The sequence below is a fragment of the Scomber scombrus genome, chromosome 2 (genome assembly GCF_963691925.1).
Source record: "Scomber scombrus chromosome 2, fScoSco1.1, whole genome shotgun sequence".
Taxonomy (NCBI): Eukaryota; Metazoa; Chordata; class Actinopteri; order Scombriformes; family Scombridae; genus Scomber; species Scomber scombrus.
The window spans coordinates 26,470,649-26,487,734 of record NC_084971.1 but is presented as its reverse complement, the minus strand read 5'-3'; the positions used below and the strand labels follow the sequence as shown (position 1 = coordinate 26,487,734).

General features: G+C 37.5%; 3 protein-coding genes across 4 annotated transcripts in view; all 3 read right to left on the bottom strand.

Annotated features, from left to right (window-relative positions):
* Nucleotides 1-548: 548 nt before the first annotated feature.
* LOC133994719 (toll-like receptor 2) lies at nt 549-12,134 on the bottom strand. 2 transcript variants are annotated; one of them, XM_062433965.1, is made up of 4 exons: nt 12,101-12,134; nt 10,916-11,147; nt 3,593-3,614; nt 549-2,142 (listed from the first exon to the last, which is right to left on the bottom strand). In XM_062433965.1, exons 2-4 carry the CDS (start codon nt 11,136-11,138, stop codon nt 657-659), a joined length of 1,731 nt encoding a protein of 576 aa, XP_062289949.1. In that variant the 5' UTR covers nt 11,139-11,147; nt 12,101-12,134; the 3' UTR covers nt 549-656. The 2 variants fall into 2 exon arrangements, with proteins under 2 accessions (XP_062289949.1, XP_062289948.1); XM_062433964.1 differs by lacking the exons at nt 3,593-3,614; nt 10,916-11,147; nt 12,101-12,134 and adding an exon at nt 3,992-4,025 and having other exon boundaries at nt 549-3,038.
* Nucleotides 5,132-10,907, bottom strand: LOC133995831 (transmembrane protein 131-like). The gene is made up of 8 exons (XM_062435312.1): nt 10,655-10,907; nt 10,155-10,361; nt 9,888-9,966; nt 9,597-9,703; nt 9,344-9,476; nt 8,057-8,127; nt 7,796-7,929; nt 5,132-5,698 (listed from the first exon to the last, which is right to left on the bottom strand). Exons 1-8 carry the CDS (start codon nt 10,905-10,907, stop codon nt 5,390-5,392), a joined length of 1,293 nt encoding a protein of 430 aa, XP_062291296.1. The 3' UTR covers nt 5,132-5,389.
* Nucleotides 12,135-13,240: 1,106 nt separating the features above from the next.
* The window catches only part of tmem131l (transmembrane 131 like), a 44,087-nt gene continuing 40,241 nt past the window's right edge, over nt 13,241-17,086 (bottom strand). The window contains exons 32-34 of the mRNA XM_062433962.1: nt 16,166-16,236; nt 15,905-16,038; nt 13,241-13,807 (exon numbers count right to left, since the gene is read on the bottom strand). Of these exons, the coding sequence (XP_062289946.1) occupies nt 13,499-13,807; nt 15,905-16,038; nt 16,166-16,236 (514 nt within the window). The 3' untranslated portion in view covers nt 13,241-13,498. The remainder of the gene's footprint in view (nt 13,808-15,904; nt 16,039-16,165; nt 16,237-17,086) is intronic.

Sequence of the window (17,086 nt, the reverse complement as noted above, 5' to 3'; positions counted from 1 at the left end):
ATCAGTGGCCAAACCATTTTTGTGTTGGGGGTGGGGTGGTTCTTGACCACTATTTCAAGAGCGATTAGGAAGAAAACAATTAAAAGCTTTTATGTAACTCAAATATTACACATCTTTTCCACAGATAGGCCTATTTTGAAAAATTATTCCATAATCAAATATGCCTGACACTTATGATAATCTCTATAAAAGACACTACTTCAGTATGAGGACAACAAGGTAAAAAAAAAAAAAAAAAAAAAGATTTCATCATTTCATCCAGTTCTGGGCCCCCCCCTATCCTGGGCCCGGGACAACAGACCCGTTTGTCCCCCCCTATCGGCGGGCGTGTTTGTAATCATCAACATTTAATCATAAGTGCACATTTTTTTCTCAGTAACTGTAACGGATTACAGTTTAAAAAAAAAAGTTGTAATTAAATTATGTAACACCATTATATTTAACTAGTTACTCCCCAACACTGATCAGAAGAAACAAGGTACATATTTTATGTTTCCCTGCCTCCCCCAATGTGCAGTGAATGAAAAAACAGTTTTAAGGGTGCTGATTACAGAGAATTTATTCAGATGGTCCATTCTTGAACTTCTACTGAACAGAAAGCGTTACAGCAACACTTTCAAAAGTTACAGATTAAAAAGTAAATAAAAAACACCAAACTATTCGTCTACATTGAATCTAATGATGTCCACGGGTCTTCTAATAGCTGCTCTCAAACTTTGCCAGAACCTGTTGATCTGGTTGTCTTCATCAGGCCACTCCAAGTATGTCCTGGAGTTCATGACTCTCCGCAGCTTACAGAACTTTTTGGGGATGGTCTCTTTGTCAATGGGCTCCAACAGAATCAGCACAACTGTGTCGACGTTCTGGTCAAACAATCTAAAATGTGTGTAGTCCAGCTCATACTTGCACCATTCACTCCTGACAAAATGCTTAGAAATGATGAACAATGTTTTGTGACTCTTCTCTATGGCGTTCATGATGTTGTCCAAGATCCAGCTTCCAGGAACAAAGTCTCTCTTGTGCAGGCAGAGGCGGAGCGGAGGCTCGGACTGTTCGAGCTCCGGGATCAGATGTGCCTCCACCCAACCAGAGTCCATCTCGCTGTAAGAAACGAAGGCGTCATACTCGAACTCTCCCTTTTTTAACTTTGGCTTCCTCTTAGCTTTCAGCCAGGCCCAGGTCATCTTCATGTACCACATCACATTGAACCTGTGACAGAGTCCGGCAAAGAGCAGAAACACTGCCAGGATGCCTAAGCCGAGTAAAGACAAAGCTAAAGCCGTGTGGCACTCAAACACTGATAACCTTGCATCCGCTACAGTCTTTCCTCTCGCAGCATCAGGCGAGTCACAGATGTAAGACTTGAACTCGTCTCCAAATGTGATTCGATGATTCGTCAAGTCACTTGTCATGAAAGCTAAAAAGTCACATGAACAGTCATACGTGTTCGCACCAGCCTCAAGATTCTTCAGTATTTTAAAGGTTTTTAAGTCATTTTTGCTGAATGCATTTAAGTCATTGTTTTGAATAGAGAGAAATGACAGACGAGGATATAAACCTCCATCTGGCAAACTTTTGATTTTGTTTCCAGAGATGTATAACTCTGTGAGAAGAGGTAGTTCGATGTTGAAACCAGTCAAGTCATTGTACGATAGATCGATAATCCGTAAACTCGTCGGTAGACAAGTGGTCGCCTTTTCTAAATGCATTGATGAAAGGTTTAAGTATTGGAGATTTGGTGGCCAGTTACAAGTCTCAGGCATTGTATAAATAATATTTCCACTCATGTCGATGTTTTTAAGTTTATCTAGTTTGGTGAAGAGCTGGCTGTTTATTGAGCGCAGGTGATTCCTGCTGATATTAATGGTTTGCAGATTAAAAAGAACACCATTGCCATTGCACATCATTTCTCTCAGGACCAGATCAGTGATTAAATTGCCAGTAATGTCCAAAAACTCCAGGTCTAACAGATCACCAGAGGTCTTACAAGGAACAGCGAACAACTTGGAGTGTATCAAAGTAAGCTTTTGCACTTCTTTCAAGATAGGTTTCAGGAGAAAGAGGACTGGGTAACTGTAGTATCGAGGGATGTCAATATTTTTAAGGATAAGAACCTCCAAATGGTCAACCTTTTGGGGAGCCGTAACGGGACCCAAAATAATAAGTTGTATTTTTGTGTCTTCCATTGCCAACACAGTTATATCAGATTGTGACAGCATTTTCAAAACTGTCAAACAAGCTGTAAGTGTCATGGTTGAGTTTTTCAAAATAAGACTTTTAGTACCATTGTCACTGACTACATGAAATGGGGACATTTGATCCTCTTTGTAGAACAATGTGTCAGTGAAAGTCAGTGTTGTGTTCGGGTGTGCAACATCAGTCAGTATGACTTTTACAAGTGCAGGATTTGTCATAAATGGACCATTCAGACTAAGTGTCACATGGCTAATATGCTCAATTTGTCTCAAACTTCCTTTTGCATAGACCTGCAGTTTTTCCCCATCAAAAAACAATTCTTCAAGTTTGCTGAGCCCAGAAAAGTCACTTTTTCTGACAGACTGAAGGTGAGGTCCGCCGAAATGTAGGGACTTTAATTTCTTCAGCGACTGGAAGAGATTGCCTTGCCCCAGAGTTTTATACATGTTCCCAACAAGATTCAAGTACTGAAGGGATGCTAGGTTCTTAAACCATCCAGCAGACAAGGAATCCAGTCTATTTGAGGATAGGTCCAGTTTCTCCAAATTGGTCAGCGGATTAAATGCTGGCTCCTGGATCACTCTGATTCTGTTGTTACTCATGATCAAACACCTTAAACTGGTGTATGCAACAAAGTCGTCGCTCGTTATTATCCCCAGTCTGTTGAACGAGAGGTCGAGCTCAGTGATGACGTTTGAGGGGACTGCGGGGACTTTAGTCAGGTTTTGTCTCGAGCATTTACATGATGTTCGTTCACAGCTGTGACACTGTGGTCTGGAGACGCTGTGAGTCATCGACAGGAGGACAAACATCAGAAATACCACAGTTCTCATCTTTAGTTCCTGTCAAAAATAAATGAGAGCCAAGTATCAAGCCTTTGTCCAGAATGTTCTGCAAAGCAATTTAATAATCCAAAATACATCTGTTGAGCATATTTAGCAAACTACCTCGACATCATCTGAGATAAATATTAAAAATGCAAATAAATGCAGTTCTGCTGTAAATGATTTAAAGATGTGTTGTTTGATTTGTTCACTAATAGCATTTTGGGTAATTATATAACAAAGAAATACATTTTCTAGGAAATCTTCTGAGATTCATCCTTCCTTTTCATTAAAACAATCAAAACATTGAAATTATTACTCCATAATAATTACTGCAGTAATTAAATGGTAATTATGTCCTCTTTCAGATGGATAACAAATGAAATGTTATATCTTACAGTGGTACGACCAGATTCACAAGAAATATTGAAAATGATTAATCAATATTAAATTGTTGTTGTACTCACCATTTAGCTTACTTGTTACACAAATAAAACAAATTACATGCTATTAAGCTAAGTCTCACTGTTGTTGCCCTTTCTACATTAATTTAAAATGGTTAACACCTGCATGACATATTAAACTGTCCAGTTACTAGAAATTAATGCACACCTGTCAGCCAATCAGAATTGAGGATTCTCAGCAGCCAATAAATTAATACATTGATCAAAAACAAATAGATTCATGATCTAGATGTGCATATAATACTTAATGCTAATTTATAAATGTAATTGTATTTAAATGATTAAATATTAATTTTAAAACAGAATTGCAGTATTTTACATTCTTATTCCACTTTTTAAATTCAATTTAGTGTTTTAATGCATCAGCTAAAAACTAATTTAATTAATTGAGTTTTTTTTAATTTGACAATTTATTATCTCTAGCTAAACACTAAATGTCTATAATTACACTTGCACCACACTCCAGACTCTACAAACCAAAACAGAACTGAAATAAAGTGAAAATACCTTGATGAGACTCGAGTCTTACAGCCAGTTTCTTGTCCTTCTTCAGTCTGACAGAAAGATGTATCCACAGAGTTGTAACTTTTCTGTATCACTTCCCTAGTTTGCAAATGACGTGCTATTAATCATTCAGCCACATCAGGAAGTACATACAGAAAAAAAGGGTTGTTTCTTAACAGAACATAGAGACAAAATAATTTGCCAAACAGGAAAGTTGTTGGTTGGTATGGTTTCACGGTTCACTGACGTGTAGAAAAGCTGACAGCAGCACAAACAGTAGGAAGTACTAGTGGTGCATCAGCACCTCCAACAAACCAAACCTTTCCCATCATTCTTTTATTGTCTGTACTAGAGCTGCAATGATTAGTCCATTGAAAAAGAATTAATCGACAACTAATCAACTGGGTTCCAGCTTCTTAAATGTGAATATTTTCTGGTTCCTTTAGTCGTTTGCAATAGTAAACTGAATATTTTCGGGTTGTGGACTGTTGGCAAGACATTTTAGGTTGGATCCTGGGTTTTTGGAAAAAGGGACAGCAAGTTTTCACCATTTTCTGACATTTTATAAACCAAACAACTTATCGTCTGATTGAGAAAATAATCAACAAACAATGTGTATTGATATATTAGAGTTGTAACTAGCACTCTGACTCAGGAGAGCATCAAACCAACGTTAGCCTAAAGTAAAAATGTAAGTGGAAATCCTTCTACTTATAAGTTGGTGACCTTATCAGATACAAATGTGTCTCCTGCAGACTGTAAAACTATTGAACTCTCCCTTTAAAATGTATATTTTAAGAAAGTACTTTTCCAGGTCAAAGTATTAAGAAAATACTGATGTACTGGAATCATTAAAGTCTCACCCACAGTTTTTTTTTTACCAAAGTAGCAGCAACCCCTTATATGGGATTTCTTCAACAAACTGCTTGGTTGCGAGGCACTGCATTTTGAGAAATGCTTGCTCTCATTTTTCAGCTTTTAACTTGTCTGTGTAAAATGATGCAGAGGTTAAAACAAGTGACGGCTGGGCTCAGGGCCTCTGACCGTGATTCAAATTCTCAAATTTAAGAGGGCAGGTAGACACAGACAAACAAGTTCAAAATGTTCAGTATGTGATTAAAAAAAAGACACGTGTTGTTCAAGTACAAAACCTTTTTTTTTTTTAATTTTCTATGATCAAAACTGCAAAACATCTAGAAAAATATACAACAAATGCTTAACCTTTCACAACATTTAACATTTGAAAATGGGAACATAAAAGAAAAGGAATATTCACATTTTCCCCATTAATGATAAAAGAACATTCATTTTTATTTCCTTTCTTTTACATATCAATGTTTTTATATGTTTGCAATTATTGTTAAGGTCTGCCGCTTCTTTGTTTTTTACATTTTTTTATTTTTAAACATCTCCACAGTAGCCGGAGTCGTTAGAGAGCTGCGAGTTGGAGCTGCGGTTGGAAGAAGAGTTCCATATGTCCAGGTTCATGTGGGGGCCGAAGGGGTTGAAGCTGGAGTACGTGATCGGTGCGCAGGTTCCTTCTGGCTCCCGGCTGAAGGGAGAATGAGGCGGGGTGATGGGGGACACGGGGGATATCGGGGCTGATCGCTCAGGCTGGAAGTGGCTCTGGTAGGGCTCGCTCTGCGGCGTCCAGATGGATCCAAACAGACTGGACATGGGAGAGAGGCTGCGGGTGCCCGAGAAGTATGGCTGTGAGGGGCAGAGAGAGATCACATCAGCTTTTACATCACTTCATCCCGAGATACTGTAGCTGGTTTATGTACTTTGAAGTTTAGTTTTTTTTTTTTTTTAAATTACTCTCTCTGCTCTAAACACTCAGTTGTGTCTTAGTACTCTATGACATTTTTTAACATTACCTGTCACTGTGTCACATTCGGCTGCTTGCTCCCTGCGGTGATGACCAGACTGTCGTTCCACTCAGCATTTTAATCTCATCTCTCCATTTCAGCTAAAATAAAATGACCTTTCTGCTCTGGTAAAGACAGTACAGGAGCTCTACTGCACTTCATACAGCTCTTCTTCTGCCAATCTTCTCTGAATACATGTTTCATATTGACTAAACATAACATTTTAATACAGAAATGTAGGAATCACAATTGAAATAAGGCTTAGATTTAATGGGTCATCTTTATAGTTGTGTGTGATTTGAGAGTCAACTAAACTAAACTAAACTCATGAGTCTGATTTTAAAATATCAGACTCATATACATTTTTAGTATAGTTTTATTTTATGGCAACAACAGTAATTTTTAAGGCTGATAATGACATATTATTCTTTTAGTATTGGCTGTCTTTGCCCCTAAACGTTGGAATAGTTTACTTCTTGCTTTGCTTGCTTTTTTAAAAAATTATGATTTTTGTCATTATTTTCTGTTTTAACATGCATCACTTTGCAACGTTTGTTTTAAATTATAAATACCTCTTTACTCACTACTCACAAAGAGTAGAAAGATCACGCGACATTTTTTGATTAAAGCTAGCCGATACGACCAAAATCTAATATCCCGATAACGATACCTTTCCTGATACAGCACATTTTAATTCAATGAATAAATACTTAGTATGTGCAACCGAGACAACAGTGGAGAGTAGTGGCAGATTTATACTGAGGTCATATATTGTGAGTGGTTTTGAGACTTTAGTATCACAGATGATTATGATGTAAATATTACAGTACATTTTGAAACTTTGCTGGAAGAACTATCAATAAAATACACATAATGAGCTGAAAAAAACTAGCCATTTCTTCAACATACAAACAAATACTGTTAGATTGTGATAAGGCGGAATATATCAGCTCACTCGTGAATTGTTTGTGCTCATTAAAAACTACCCACGAAGTGCTCGTAACCCTGCTGCATGTCAGCTGTGCGAAAAGCAGAAGTAAACAAAAGAGAAGTTAAAACCGTAAAAACCCACTTTGCGAAAGATGGGATCAAAACTGCTTTTGTTGGTCATTTCTGCACAGAGGTGATGTGATGAAAGCCGAAGAGCTGATAACTTCCTCTAAATGGTACATGAGCCACTTTGGAGAAGACAATAGTGTATTCAGTGTCTGTGTATGTGTGTCTGTGCTGTTCAGAGTTACACAACCACAGCTTAAACCAAATACTTACTACTACTACTACTACTACTACTACTACTACTACTATTTAATACTAAAATGTATTTTCTCCAACTCTTGTAGTGCAACAACTGAAATAGTTGTGTGTCAATGCCGAAGATAAAAAAAATAAAAAATAAAAGTGTTTCTTCGCACAGTGCAACTCTTTATTTATTTGAAACTATTGGTTCATATCTACTGCATTTAGACAGGACAACCACATCCCGTATAACTATATTTAAGTGCAACAGTTCTCACACTACTTGAGGAAATAAACTTCTCATGGTTTATTTATGTGCCTGTAGCTTTGTGGTATTAGTGAAAGCAAATATGATTGCATTTTTTTTTTAGGATTACATTATGTGAGATAATATGATCTCTGAGAAAATAATCATAACTAATGTGGCTGTACATGACTTAAGAACATGTTGTCGTTGAGGCCAGGACAAGTAAATGGTAGTGCTTTTCTACCTTAATGGACAAAATGCTTCATATTTTGCCACATTTAGGATTAGGATTTCAATTTGGGGGTTCAGTATCTTGCTCAAGAACCAACATGTGGACAGGAATTTACCTACATCACAGTATTTCAGTAACAGAATCCATTAACATACTGTTCTATCATCTTATCAAATTAATATAACCTGTATAACTGTATCTGATTCAGTATTGTGACTCCTCACCTTACTGCCCACGCAGGCTGCTGTGTCCCAGGATGAAGGCGATTCCTGAGGCTGTTCCTCGCTCCAGCTGGTCTGATTGCTGTGTACATTCTGGCTCTCCTGACTCGGAAAACCGCTCGGGAACGTTCCATTACCTACAAGATGATTACAACAAACAAATGCTGAACTTGAACATTAAATTAAAACTTGTTGCACCTGTAAACAATTTACAGGTTTCAGGTGATTTGATACTTAAAGTGCATTATGAATAAAGTGTTGTACCTATGTAGTTGCCTTCCTGACTGTAGGTGTAGGGACTGTTGCAATGGCTGTTGGCACTTCTCCAGGTAAACCTATAGGACAACAAGGAAATATTTAATAAACATTTAAATGTTTTTTTTAACAGAGACAGATTAAACTTTATCTTTAAAACACAAAGAAACACTGCTGCAGCACAGGGAGGATAATTATTCAAACTATTAACCGGTATCAGCTGGGACTGATCTACAGAGCTCCCAATAAAGTTATTTTAAGCAGTCTGGGATGCTGTTTACACAAAGCTGTAAAGTGACATCACAGTAATGCAGTTTTCACAACTATGGATGTGCTGGTATCAAATTATCATGCTATGGTTATTTTGACCAAAAATATTTCAGTCAAAGGTATAATCACTGTAATCATAACATTTTTCTGAAATAAAACTGCACAGGAAAACTGCTTGACACCACGTTCAGCTTGGATTCAATCAAACTGAACAGAGGAGCAAAATTACTGTAAATGACAGTAACTGACATCGAAAACACCAAAAAAACACACAAAAAAAGGCAGACTGGTTGTTCAAAGTTTTAGACAGTTGACTGGAAATTACTTTAAATGCAGCTCATAGTCTCTTTTGGGTATTAATAGCTGTGAACAAACCAAAAAAAGCCTGCATTGTCAAACAGTTGTATTCACTTTACCATAAACTAGCTGCGGTCCACTAGCTAATATTAGCAAGTCATGGGCACAGTGGGTAGAGTCAGACAGACAGCTGGTCTAGATGCACCTGTGACGGTTTTCTTGGGGTTTATTTAAATAAAACTGCTGGTAAAGACAGGAGAGCTGCGCTGTGTTCACAGCAGTAATGACGGTAATGGGAAAGTTTAGCTGTGTTATTTTCATCAGAATGTTCCACCATTTGCTGTATAATAAAAAACATAACTGGCCCATTTCTAACCACAACACGACACATTTAGGAAATTCAGATCAGGAAATGATTATATTATCTTCATCTGTTGACAGAAAATGAGCAATGTACTGTATTGTGTTGACTGCTGTAGTGTGTTGAACGCGTTGAATAAAAAAAGTACATTAATGCTTTGGGTTCAATTCTTAATATAAACATGAATATTTTAATTAAGGTTAGATGGTTCCTTGAACAATTTACAGCACCAGTTCTCTGAGAATCTCTTTCATATCCAAGCAAAACTGGTATTGTGACTGAAACACCTATAAATCAGTATCGATAACCAGCCCTATTGTTTATATAAAAATATTAAGGAGTACACATTTATGCATTTAGACACCTACCCATTATATGACCCGGTGGTTGCTTGCTGAGGTATGTAGGGCAGAGCTTCGGTGGTGTTGTATCTGAACTCATTGGTGAGGGGGATGGATGGAGCTGACCACGTCTCTTCAGGCACATACTGACCTGTCAGGTCTGAGCGAACACAGGACACATTTCAATCAGAGACCAGAAGTAACGCACAAGCCCTTTTAGATATGGAGTGTTCATTTTGAATCAAGCATTTTTATTTATTGTAAAACTTTGTGTCTTTACCTGTGGTCCTGTCCACTCCTGCAGTAACCGCAGCAAAACTGGGGGTGAAGTTGGACGCTGCGGTGTCGGGGCTTTGGCACATGTCTTTACGATACAAGCTGTTCATGCTGAACACAGAGAAGGAAAAGGTTACAGGTCAAAACTTAGAATGAATGACGAGAAAGTATATGTTCTACAAGTTCTCTCCCAACAATACGGATTACAATCTGGAGATCTTCAGTAAACCGGCCAATTACAACTATCAGAGCCAGTCCATGTACAAAGTTGAGTTCATGTGTATTTGTTTAGTACCTGAGAGCCTTGTAGTTTGTATTCATGGTCTGGTAGCAGTCTCTCTCTACTGGGTAGACACCGTACTGCATGGAGTCCCCTGTAAAAACAATCAATCCATCAAAACATTACAACTATTTTCTGTCCGTCATAAAATTATAGCTTCAGTCATGGTTCTGTGCTTGGGTAATGGGTAAATTATGATACTTAATAGTTTGAGTATAAACCCAAAGAGTGAAATCTGACTTTATGTTTTCTTACATAAGATATTAAATAAGAGCTCCGTACTTTTTCTAGATGAGGTAGTGCAGGCGTGTGTCCGGGCACTGCCGTCCTTGTCTCCCTCTATGCTACTGGCACTGCTCCAGCTGCCCCAGCTTCCTCGGCTGGCCCTCACACTACCTGAAGAGCTGCCAGAGTCTGAGCCGGACTCACACATTCCGCCGCCACGCCGCTCAGTAGCACACTTTCGTCGAGTGCGGGCGGGACACACACCTGCCGGAAATCAACAAAATCCAAGTGTTGAGATGTTGTTGAGTCATACTAAAGCTTGGACATTTGATCCTCTTTGTAGAACAATGTGTCAGTGAAAGTCAGTGTTGTGTTCGGGTGTGCAACATCAGTCAGTATGACTTTTACAAGTGCAGGATTTGTCATAAATGGACCATTCAGACTAAGTGTCACATGGCTAATATGCTCAATTTGTCTCAAACTTCCTTTTGCATAGACCTGCAGTTTTTCCCCATCAAAAAACAATTCTTCAAGTTTGCTGAGCCCAGAAAAGTCACTTTTTCTGACAGACTGAAGGTGAGGTCCGCCGAAATGTAGGGACTTTAATTTCTTCAGCGACTGGAAGAGATTGCCTTGCCCCAGAGTTTTATACATGTTCCCAACAAGATTCAAGTACTGAAGGGATGCTAGGTTCTTAAACCATCCAGCAGACAAGGAATCCAGTCTATTTGAGGATAGGTCCAGTTTCTCCAAATTGGTCAGCGGATTAAATGCTGGCTCCTGGATCACTCTGATTCTGTTGTTACTCATGATCAAACACCTTAAACTGGTGTATGCAACAAAGTCGTCGCTCGTTATTATCCCCAGTCTGTTGAACGAGAGGTCGAGCTCAGTGATGACGTTTGAGGGGACTGCGGGGACTTTAGTCAGGTTTTGTCTCGAGCATTTACATGATGTTCGTTCACAGCTGTGACACTGTGGTCTGGAGACGCTGTGAGTCATCGACAGGAGGACAAACATCAGAAATACCACAGTTCTCATCTTTAGTTCCTGTCAAAAATAAATGAGAGCCAAGTATCAAGCCTTTGTCCAGAATGTTCTGCAAAGCAATTTAATAATCCAAAATACATCTGTTGAGCATATTTAGCAAACTACCTCGACATCATCTGAGATAAATATTAAAAATGCAAATAAATGCAGTTCTGCTGTAAATGATTTAAAGATGTGTTGTTTGATTTGTTCACTAATAGCATTTTGGGTAATTATATAACAAAGAAATACATTTTCTAGGAAATCTTCTGAGATTCATCCTTCCTTTTCATTAAAACAATCAAAACATTGAAATTATTACTCCATAATAATTACTGCAGTAATTAAATGGTAATTATGTCCTCTTTCAGATGGATAACAAATGAAATGTTATATCTTACAGTGGTACGACCAGATTCACAAGAAATATTGAAAATGATTAATCAATATTAAATTGTTGTTGTACTCACCATTTAGCTTACTTGTTACACAAATAAAACAAATTACATGCTATTAAGCTAAGTCTCACTGTTGTTGCCCTTTCTACATTAATTTAAAATGGTTAACACCTGCATGACATATTAAACTGTCCAGTTACTAGAAATTAATGCACACCTGTCAGCCAATCAGAATTGAGGATTCTCAGCAGCCAATAAATTAATACATTGATCAAAAACAAATAGATTCATGATCTAGATGTGCATATAATACTTAATGCTAATTTATAAATGTAATTGTATTTAAATGATTAAATATTAATTTTAAAACAGAATTGCAGTATTTTACATTCTTATTCCACTTTTTAAATTCAATTTAGTGTTTTAATGCATCAGCTAAAAACTAATTTAATTAATTGAGTTTTTTTTAATTTGACAATTTATTATCTCTAGCTAAACACTAAATGTCTATAATTACACTTGCACCACACTCCAGACTCTACAAACCAAAACAGAACTGAAATAAAGTGAAAATACCTTGATGAGACTCGAGTCTTACAGCCAGTTTCTTGTCCTTCTTCAGTCTGACAGAAAGATGTATCCACAGAGTTGTAACTTTTCTGTATCACTTCCCTAGTTTGCAAATGACGTGCTATTAATCATTCAGCCACATCAGGAAGTACATACAGAAAAAAAGGGTTGTTTCTTAACAGAACATAGAGACAAAATAATTTGCCAAACAGGAAAGTTGTTGGTTGGTATGGTTTCACGGTTCACTGACGTGTAGAAAAGCTGACAGCAGCACAAACAGTAGGAAGTACTAGTGGTGCATCAGCACCTCCAACAAACCAAACCTTTCCCATCATTCTTTTATTGTCTGTACTAGAGCTGCAATGATTAGTCCATTGAAAAAGAATTAATCGACAACTAATCAACTGGGTTCCAGCTTCTTAAATGTGAATATTTTCTGGTTCCTTTAGTCGTTTGCAATAGTAAACTGAATATTTTCGGGTTGTGGACTGTTGGCAAGACATTTTAGGTTGGATCCTGGGTTTTTGGAAAAAGGGACAGCAAGTTTTCACCATTTTCTGACATTTTATAAACCAAACAACTTATCGTCTGATTGAGAAAATAATCAACAAACAATGTGTATTGATATATTAGAGTTGTAACTAGCACTCTGACTCAGGAGAGCATCAAACCAACGTTAGCCTAAAGTAAAAATGTAAGTGGAAATCCTTCTACTTATAAGTTGGTGACCTTATCAGATACAAATGTGTCTCCTGCAGACTGTAAAACTATTGAACTCTCCCTTTAAAATGTATATTTTAAGAAAGTACTTTTCCAGGTCAAAGTATTAAGAAAATACTGATGTACTGGAATCATTAAAGTCTCACCCACAGTTTTTTTTTTACCAAAGTAGCAGCAACCCCTTATATGGGATTTCTTCAACAAACTGCTTGGTTGCGAGGCACTGCATTTTGAGAAATGCTTGCTCTCATTTTTCAGCTTTTAACTTGTCTGTGTAAAATGATGCAGAGGTTAAAACAAGTGACGGCTGGGCTCAGGGCCTCTGACCGTGATTCAAATTCTCAAATTTAAGAGGGCAGGTAGACACAGACAAACAAGTTCAAAATGTTCAGTATGTGATTAAAAAAAAGACACGTGTTGTTCAAGTACAAAACCTTTTTTTTTTTTAATTTTCTATGATCAAAACTGCAAAACATCTAGAAAAATATACAACAAATGCTTAACCTTTCACAACATTTAACATTTGAAAATGGGAACATAAAAGAAAAGGAATATTCACATTTTCCCCATTAATGATAAAAGAACATTCATTTTTATTTCCTTTCTTTTACATATCAATGTTTTTATATGTTTGCAATTATTGTTAAGGTCTGCCGCTTCTTTGTTTTTTACATTTTTTTATTTTTAAACATCTCCACAGTAGCCGGAGTCGTTAGAGAGCTGCGAGTTGGAGCTGCGGTTGGAAGAAGAGTTCCATATGTCCAGGTTCATGTGGGGGCCGAAGGGGTTGAAGCTGGAGTACGTGATCGGTGCGCAGGTTCCTTCTGGCTCCCGGCTGAAGGGAGAATGAGGCGGGGTGATGGGGGACACGGGGGATATCGGGGCTGATCGCTCAGGCTGGAAGTGGCTCTGGTAGGGCTCGCTCTGCGGCGTCCAGATGGATCCAAACAGACTGGACATGGGAGAGAGGCTGCGGGTGCCCGAGAAGTATGGCTGTGAGGGGCAGAGAGAGATCACATCAGCTTTTACATCACTTCATCCCGAGATACTGTAGCTGGTTTATGTACTTTGAAGTTTAGTTTTTTTTTTTTTTTAAATTACTCTCTCTGCTCTAAACACTCAGTTGTGTCTTAGTACTCTATGACATTTTTTAACATTACCTGTCACTGTGTCACATTCGGCTGCTTGCTCCCTGCGGTGATGACCAGACTGTCGTTCCACTCAGCATTTTAATCTCATCTCTCCATTTCAGCTAAAATAAAATGACCTTTCTGCTCTGGTAAAGACAGTACAGGAGCTCTACTGCACTTCATACAGCTCTTCTTCTGCCAATCTTCTCTGAATACATGTTTTATATTGACTAAACATAACATTTTAATACAGAAATGTAGGAATCACAATTGAAATAAGGCTTAGATTTAATGGGTCATCTTTATAGTTGTGTGTGATTTGAGAGTCAACTAAACTAAACTAAACTCATGAGTCTGATTTTAAAATATCAGACTCATATACATTTTTAGTATAGTTTTATTTTATGGCAACAACAGTAATTTTTAAGGCTGATAATGACATATTATTCTTTTAGTATTGGCTGTCTTTGCCCCTAAACGTTGGAATAGTTTACTTCTTGCTTTGCTTGCTTTTTTAAAAAATTATGATTTTTGTCATTATTTTCTGTTTTAACATGCATCACTTTGCAACGTTTGTTTTAAATTATAAATACCTCTTTACTCACTACTCACAAAGAGTAGAAAGATCACGCGACATTTTTTGATTAAAGCTAGCCGATACGACCAAAATCTAATATCCCGATAACGATACCTTTCCTGATACAGCACATTTTAATTCAATGAATAAATACTTAGTATGTGCAACCGAGACAACAGTGGAGAGTAGTGGCAGATTTATACTGAGGTCATATATTGTGAGTGGTTTTGAGACTTTAGTATCACAGATGATTATGATGTAAATATTACAGTACATTTTGAAACTTTGCTGGAAGAACTATCAATAAAATACACATAATGAGCTGAAAAAAACTAGCCATTTCTTCAACATACAAACAAATACTGTTAGATTGTGATAAGGCGGAATATATCAGCTCACTCGTGAATTGTTTGTGCTCATTAAAAACTACCCACGAAGTGCTCGTAACCCTGCTGCATGTCAGCTGTGCGAAAAGCAGAAGTAAACAAAAGAGAAGTTAAAACCGTAAAAACCCACTTTGCGAAAGATGGGATCAAAACTGCTTTTGTTGGTCATTTCTGCACAGAGGTGATGTGATGAAAGCCGAAGAGCTGATAACTTCCTCTAAATGGTACATGAGCCACTTTGGAGAAGACAATAGTGTATTCAGTGTCTGTGTATGTGTGTCTGTGCTGTTCAGAGTTACACAACCACAGCTTAAACCAAATACTTACTACTACTACTACTACTACTACTACTACTACTACTATTTAATACTAAAATGTATTTTCTCCAACTCTTGTAGTGCAACAACTGAAATAGTTGTGTGTCAATGCCGAAGATAAAAAAAATAAAAAATAAAAGTGTTTCTTCGCACAGTGCAACTCTTTATTTATTTGAAACTATTGGTTCATATCTACTGCATTTAGACAGGACAACCACATCCCGTATAACTATATTTAAGTGCAACAGTTCTCACACTACTTGAGGAAATAAACTTCTCATGGTTTATTTATGTGCCTGTAGCTTTGTGGTATTAGTGAAAGCAAATATGATTGCATTTTTTTTTTAGGATTACATTATGTGAGATAATATGATCTCTGAGAAAATAATCATAACTAATGTGGCTGTACATGACTTAAGAACATGTTGTCGTTGAGGCCAGGACAAGTAAATGGTAGTGCTTTTCTACCTTAATGGACAAAATGCTTCATATTTTGCCACATTTAGGATTAGGATTTCAATTTGGGGGTTCAGTATCTTGCTCAAGAACCAACATGTGGACAGGAATTTACCTACATCACAGTATTTCAGTAACAGAATCCATTAACATACTGTTCTATCATCTTATCAAATTAATATAACCTGTATAACTGTATCTGATTCAGTATTGTGACTCCTCACCTTACTGCCCACGCAGGCTGCTGTGTCCCAGGATGAAGGCGATTCCTGAGGCTGTTCCTCGCTCCAGCTGGTCTGATTGCTGTGTACATTCTGGCTCTCCTGACTCGGAAAACCGCTCGGGAACGTTCCATTACCTACAAGATGATTACAACAAACAAATGCTGAACTTGAACATTAAATTAAAACTTGTTGCACCTGTAAACAATTTACAGGTTTCAGGTGATTTGATACTTAAAGTGCATTATGAATAAAGTGTTGTACCTATGTAGTTGCCTTCCTGACTGTAGGTGTAGGGACTGTTGCAATGGCTGTTGGCACTTCTCCAGGTAAACCTATAGGACAACAAGGAAATATTTAATAAACATTTAAATGTTTTTTTTAACAGAGACAGATTAAACTTTATCTTTAAAACACAAAGAAACACTGCTGCAGCACAGGGAGGATAATTATTCAAACTATTAACCGGTATCAGCTGGGACTGATCTACAGAGCTCCCAATAAAGTTATTTTAAGCAGTCTGGGATGCTGTTTACACAAAGCTGTAAAGTGACATCACAGTAATGCAGTTTTCACAACTATGGATGTGCTGGTATCAAATTATCATGCTATGGTTATTTTGACCAAAAATATTTCAGTCAAAGGTATAATCACTGTAATCATAACATTTTTCTGAAATAAAACTGCACAGGAAAACTGCTTGACACCACGTTCAGCTTGGATTCAATCAAACTGAACAGAGGAGCAAAATTACTGTAAATGACAGTAACTGACATCGAAAACACCAAAAAAACACACAAAAAAAGGCAGACTGGTTGTTCAAAGTTTTAGACAGTTGACTGGAAATTACTTTAAATGCAGCTCATAGTCTCTTTTGGGTATTAATAGCTGTGAACAAACCAAAAAAAGCCTGCATTGTCAAACAGTTGTATTCACTTTACCATAAACTAGCTGCGGTCCACTAGCTAATATTAGCAAGTCATGGGCACAGTGGGTAGAGTCAGACAGACAGCTGGTCTAGATGCACCTGTGACGGTTTTCTTGGGGTTTATTTAAATAAAACTGCTGGTAAAGACAGGAGAGCTGCGCTGTGTTCACAGCAGTAATGACGGTAATGGGAAAGTTTAGCTGTGTTATTTTCATCAGAATGTTCCACCATTTGCTGTATAATAAAAAACATAACTG